Below are 6,536 nucleotides of genomic sequence, written 5' to 3'. Positions count from 1 at the left end.
CTTTCACCAGCTCTCATCCATAAAGCACATATTATATATCATTAGAAAGCCCTTTACAAGCTCTACAACATGGTGTTGTTATGGTCCTGATTGACGCAAATTTCTAGGATAGAAAAAGGAAATACCTCAATTTCAACCTTACAATGACAATATTTCCATTGCTATTTCAACATTTCTCATCCATATAGCATATATTATACCTCATCTAGAAGCTCTTTACAAGCACTGCATCATGGTGCTAGTATGGCTTCCATTGTTTCAAATTGCACTCTCAATTCAAGACATACCTCATCTTTACCATTTTATGTATTCTAGGCCAGGATGCATGCATGAGTTCATTTCCTCAATTGCCTCAGTTCAGTGACTGGCAATAATGGATGGAATGCAAAAACAGATTTCACCCTATATGTCAGTACATAACACCTCAACTGATAGCTGACTAGCCTCTTGTAGTGGCATATGTCATATAACTACTACTACCAGACTATAGCTCTGAAAGGAAACTAAGGGTGTAGCGCTTGAGCTACACTATATCATGTGTTAAAGTCATGTTTTGATACAGTGCATAGCCTATAGGCATATACAGTAGTGGGCAGTGAGGGGCACATGTGCTGTGCAAGGTAGGGTTGCACAAGCGCCCAGGGAGAGGCTTTACATGTGGTAAGAGTTGTGATTAGAACTGATCTAAGGCTAACCCTAAGCTGTGCTATTGGAATCCAACCCTAACCCTGTGGACATTACAAGATTTTGTATGTGGCACCTATCAGAAAGCTAATGATGGGCAAGTAATGTTGCGGAGCTAGACTCAACGCGACCAGACAACGCCTACAACAAAGAAACTAATATGATCTAACCCAAGGGCAGCGAGCGTGAAGGCTGGCTAACACCAAGCGTAGACTTTCAAGTCAAATCTAGCCCAAGGACCAAGTTAATATTATGCTGACTAAAGAGGATACAAAGGATGGCTTACCTAGCCCAATGTTAGGGATGTGCCACACAGTAGGTCCGGAGCTTGGAGTTCCGGGGTCTGGAAGGGTCTGGAGTTCAGACGGAGTCCGGACGGAGGTGTGGCACGGAGGGGAAGGACTTCAGTGAAGCTATTAGCAACACTCTGAGACCTCCTGCAGTTGTCCTTAATTTCTGAAGGAACGAGGGGGTCGGACTTGACCGGAGTTTGGGGCTGACTAAGCCGGAGTTCTACGCTGACTAAGTGGAACTAAGTCCGAGATGATCGGAGCAGAACAGAGAAGAGGATGAAGAGGATGGCAAGGGACAAAGTCCAAGGGGACTGACTTGTCGAGCAAGCAAGATCAAACAAAGTCCAAAGTCCGGAGTTCCGGAGCTTGTAGGCTCAGAGTTACCGGATTAGGGAGGTCGGGGTTCAGAGGTCAGAACGGAGGTAGACCAAGGGAATAGATTGACAAGGGAGGTAGCGTGAAGGAAGGTAAACAGAAGGTAGCGAGGGGGTAAGGACGTCGGGATGGCTGAGGTTCGATTTTTGATTTTTGCCTTTTTGACGCACGCCGCGGCTCATTTGGGTATTACCGCAAAACGCATTGTGCGCGGTCTACTCAGTCACTGGGCCTTCTGCAAGATATGTCCGCTGCAGTCAGGATATCTTATAGTACTGACTAGGTAGATAGAGGTTCGGGCGCGGGGCCCCAGGTGGGCGCCGCTTTGCATGATGCACCTGACACATCTAATCTAATCCAACTTGCAGAGCTGCCGTCGATTTGAGGAAGCGAATGCAGGACACGCGAGGTTTGGGGAAACATGGGGACCAGCCAGGAAGTGAACATAGGTACTACAGAAGTACGTGACAATTTTTGCGAGATGAAACAGAGTTGAATAGTGTTTAGAGAGGCCATGGATGCTCACGTTTACACGTTCGGTGCTTGTTGGCGCTAGTGCAAAGTGTTCCGGTGATGCACTCAAGCCTCCCGTAATGGCCGCTAGGACGCTGGGGTTGATGGGCCGAGAGGACGAGACCCAAGAAGTGACTTGTGTGTGTGGGGGTTTCCGAGTATGATCCCAAGTTCCCTACAAACGTGGATGCGCGGAGGAGGGAGGGGGTCGAGCAAGCTTATCGCTCTGGACCCAGGGGTAGGGGATTGCGCGGACGCTAATCGGCGGATGCGATGCGAGGCGGGATACCGGTGTGCTGTGACATCTGAGAAGTACTCACTGTGTTCGACGTAGGCGAGGGTGTCGGGGCACTGTCGGGGGAGGTTCGCAAACACAGTCAAAGTCGCAGTTGCAGGCGCAAACGCGAACTTGAGCTCTGAAGGGGTAAGAGGAAGTGGATTTCCCAGTGCTCGGGGCCCGCGTATATACAGGAGGGGCCGGAGCCGTACGGGAAGGATAAGAAATGAAAGATGCACCCATCACACACGGCGCGACGGGCGCGACGATCGGACCCCTACGGGAGCCGCACTCTACTGGCCTTGCCTAGGCTGTCAGGGCCGCGCATACCGCGTGGTGTGATTGGTGGGCAGGGGTGTATGCGCCGCGACCCCCGATGAGTGTATCGGGTGTTTCGTACCACCCTCGAACCCCGATGCTTGGCGGGCTTGGCGCTCTTGGTCAGGGCCGCTTATCGCGGCTTGCCTTGCTCAACTCGCGGGTGGCGAATGGGGGTGGTATGCGGGCACCCAGGCAGCCTTCTGGGAGGCTCAGGGCTGCGCGGGGCACACGTCGGGGCACAGTATCCGACAGGGAGTCCGCGTCGGGGCGGTCTGAGCTCAAGGGCGGTGCCCACACCGCGGCGGGCGGCAGGCGCGGTGAGTGCGCATCACCGGCCACAACACTTTGCACCAGCATGTCCAAGTGACACACTGGCTTGGACCTATAGCTTGGACTGTCTAGCTCCATGCTGATGTAATTCTATGTATATAAAGGCTGGATCATGCGAGCAGAAGCTCCTCAACATATCTCTTCGCCTACTATCTCTCAAAGCCTCCCTTTGAGACGCCACTGAACAATGACCCCCACTACTCAATCTACGCCACCGCCCCCCTCTCCTGATGGTACCGTCGATCCTTCCCTCTGTGAGGGAATAGAAGGGTGCGGGGGTGTTTTTCCGTACAAGACAGACCCAGGACTGTGTACAAGGTGCTTTCTGGTGAAGAAGCACGATGACCAGGGCGAGCACAATCTAGCGGAAGACATCTTAGTGAGTCATCCCCATAAGTGCTTACTCTACTGATCTAATAATTATTTGAAGAGCTATGTACACTGCATAGGGTGCGGCTCATGCGGAAAGTGCTTCAATGTGGTCACAAAGATGTGTGGCCGTTGCAACAGTGCGCATATTTTGCATATCTTTGGAGTATGACAAGTTCACTTATTTTCATGCCAGATCTGTCATCCCTGGACAGCAATGGGAATTCAGCAGCACATACCTCTCAGCATCAACAGGATGCTGTGTGGCTTATGAAGACCACCCACACCAACGTGTTCCAGGCATGGAGCAGCAAGACTACCACTGCAAAACCGCCAACACCACGCACAGTTCCACCGGGGCCGCGCGCTGGTTTGACCAACACGGTGCGCATGAACACCACTGTGTCTGCCCGACCTGATAGGTTTATCACGGTATGCATTGAAGCTCGCATCAGGAAGGAGTTGTACCACTCTTTAGGACAAATTCAACGTGCATACCCTGCTGACAAGGACATGGACGGTCAGCCACTGCATCTATCTTAACATCTACATTGAGACTGACAAGGATGTGACTCAGCCATAGTCGACGAATGCATCAAATCCTGGAATGAGTCGACATGGAACTCGAGGGTCAATCAAAGTCTGAGTAGGTGAGTACCTTGCTTTCTATAATGGTCACCATATATTTATACCTCATTCCAGGGAGGATATCTCTCTGCGATGGTCAGGGAATATTCTCCCAGAGCCTGGTACCGAGCACAAGAAGCTTGGTCAGTTCTACGATGACCACTATACCCTCAGAAACTGCGACGTCTTTTTTGGGAACATACCCAAGACAATGAAGGGTCTCAAGGGGGAGGTGGTCCTCCTTGAGATACTCATTGATGCTCAGGCGGTGCGTGCTCTGACCAAATTTCTGTATGCTTATAGCTCATCATACTTTACAGTTTGAGGAGCATACAGGATGTGCCACATCTGTACAGGCCAAAGGCGGGGTGCGAGGGTGCCCTCCTAAACGGGCACTTGAAAAGGACAGTGCAGTCGTCAGCGCAAACAGCAAGCGTGCACACAGTATGTCACTCCACTGTTATTTGACCGGCCTTATCCCTGACCATCTTATTATAACACACATGGCTACACAGCTGATGTCGACGGTTAAACCTGCACATGCCACCTCTGGTACCGTTGCTTCTGGGTGACGGGGTTGGGAGGATGTGGAGCTCCTAGTCGCCAAGGGCGCCTTTGATGATCAGCAGATATTTACAGTGTTGTGGGACATCTCCGATGGTGCACAGATCCTACGTGCCACCCTTGGCATCACGGAGGAGGCTTCTGGGACGACCAAACGAGTATATCATGTAAGCGCCCCACTCCAAGTCCTTCCCAGTTGTGCTTACATATTATGTAGCTCGAGCTCCATGAAGGCGATGAGAAACCACGCAAGTACATTGCCAAGCGGTTCTTCAATGTGGGCAAAGGTGCAGGGATGGTGTTGTGTGAGGACAACCTTGAGTACCTCACTCTCAATGCTAAGCACCTTGCCCTGGCCGCAAGGTGCCTTGAGGAATTCTACGCACTTGCTGATCAGAAGGGTGCCGAGGTTGCGCGAGGTAAGCCCCCAGAATTTTACCCTTTGGCAACGACTGACCCCAATTTCTCAGACTACTCAGTGACATCGTGGCTACTTGCACAGGAGACCATCGAGCGTCCAGACGGAACCCCCTCGTCTGCATCTGGCATCTCGAAGTACAAGTGGAAGAACAAGACGACATTCAGCGACTGGGATGCCGGAGTTGTGTGGTTGCTCAAACCACATCGTTCAGTGGCTGTAGAGAAATGGTCAGGCACAATGCTGCACCCAAACTGCACTGGAAAGTGGCATACGATGATGAGTGCGTTTGCACACTTCTCATTTCTGTTTACCGAGAAGAGTGCTGTCCTTGTCAATCTTCAGAGTACATCATTCCTTATTTTGCACACTGACCATTTGATTACTTACCATCAACTTCGCCATACTAGGTTCGTACGGGAAGCATACAAATGGCAGTCCAGGTATGTATGGCAAGGTACTGTTCGACATAATGACCCACACGGAGGCAGGGTATGTACTCATGTTGGTCTCGTGTACAGCAAAAACTGATGTTGCTCTCTATTCTAGACAATCAGGTGTTGGCAACCATGGGCCCGCGGGTATACGCAAGTTTGTAGAGGACCACCAGTGCAACGCACTGTGCGGCACTGGAACTCAGCACACTCTCTGAAGCTGACCTGAAGGACAAGGGGAAAGTGAAGGTGAAGGTGAGCACTGATACCAACGGGTCGGACATGGAACTGTCTTCGGAGGAACGCACCTTTGAATGAGGGGCAACTGCTCACGGCGTGTATTTGGACATTTGTACTAATCAATTTTATGGTCTGGGGTTTTGTACTATGTGATACATCTGAATATACTATATGTACTGTTGAACACCCTGAGGTCCGGGTTGCATAATTACGATCAGGCTACACATCCAACTCGTCGTCTACAAATGGAGCTCATCCGTACCGTTTCCTGCCCTACTACGCCATCCTACCCCCCCACTTGAGCCACCGTGACCACAAGTTCTTGATGGAGATATTGTGCGTACTCTTGATGGCCACGAAGGGTGGCCATTCAGTCTCGTCAAGTTTGGGGGTGAATGTTTTCCTAGACAATGATCAGCATGTCCCTGAAAGGAAAATGATCCGGGTACACGCACCGCAGTGCACAATGTATGGCGTACATATAGCCCGTCTCAGAGCCGTGATCAGTTGTGATCTGGTGTGGGATGACTGCAATGATATGTTAGTTGTGTAAGAAATTTGAGTGCACTGACACCTACAGCCATTCTTGGACACCATGTCGACATAGATATGGGCCACGGCAGCACTGAGCCGTGCATTGGGCAGAACTACCATGTGCATCGGACACCCCAAGAGCTTCTCTCGAAAGGCGTATATGCCCATACCTACCGGACCCATCTGCAGGGCCATGCTTGAGAGCTTCTCGTGTCCATCAGCGCTGTACTCATGGTGAAGACCCTTGGACTGGAGCACACCCCGGTGAATATGGGTGCTGTTAGCATGATACCACAGCTCAAAGCCAAGCGGACCATTGTCCATCATGACCGCGCAAACCATGTCTCTGAAAAGCGATATGAGTGTCAATCTCCAGCCCACAGTCGCCTAGTACAATGCACCTGGGTATGACATATTCTCCTTCGGCGGTGATCGCTTTTGCGACCTCGTTGGGCCCGTTGATACGCCTGGTACCGAGCCACCACCCGCCCGGCCTTCTTTTCGCGGTTTCCGCGGGTTCGCGAGACCTCAACTGGGGCAGAGGCCTCTTCGCGGCG

General features: G+C 51.3%; 2 protein-coding genes across 2 annotated transcripts; one reads left to right on the top strand and one right to left on the bottom strand.

The window, feature by feature from the left end:
• Positions 1-3,351: 3,351 nt before the first annotated feature.
• On the top strand, positions 3,352-5,423 carry TRAVEDRAFT_42510 (uncharacterized protein; the record flags this gene model as incomplete). The annotated part of the gene is made up of 9 exons (XM_008034058.1): positions 3,352-3,682; positions 3,740-3,812; positions 3,865-4,057; positions 4,110-4,233; positions 4,429-4,520; positions 4,571-4,772; positions 4,824-5,117; positions 5,182-5,263; positions 5,321-5,423. The coding sequence occupies 9 exons, from the start codon at positions 3,352-3,354 to the stop codon at positions 5,421-5,423; spliced, it is 1,494 nt and encodes a 497-aa protein (XP_008032249.1).
• A 425-nt stretch (positions 5,424-5,848) lies between these two features.
• On the bottom strand, positions 5,849-6,321 carry TRAVEDRAFT_110129 (uncharacterized protein; the record flags this gene model as incomplete). Its single annotated transcript, XM_008035099.1, has 2 exons — positions 5,849-5,973; positions 6,024-6,321. The coding sequence occupies 2 exons, from the start codon at positions 6,319-6,321 to the stop codon at positions 5,849-5,851; spliced, it is 423 nt and encodes a 140-aa protein (XP_008033290.1).
• Positions 6,322-6,536: the final 215 nt, after the last annotated feature.

The sequence above is a fragment of the Trametes versicolor genome (genome assembly GCF_000271585.1).
Source record: "Trametes versicolor FP-101664 SS1 unplaced genomic scaffold TRAVEscaffold_1, whole genome shotgun sequence".
In the NCBI taxonomy this organism is placed as follows: Eukaryota; Fungi; Basidiomycota; class Agaricomycetes; order Polyporales; family Polyporaceae; genus Trametes; species Trametes versicolor.
This window is presented reverse-complemented; position numbering and strand designations above follow the sequence as displayed.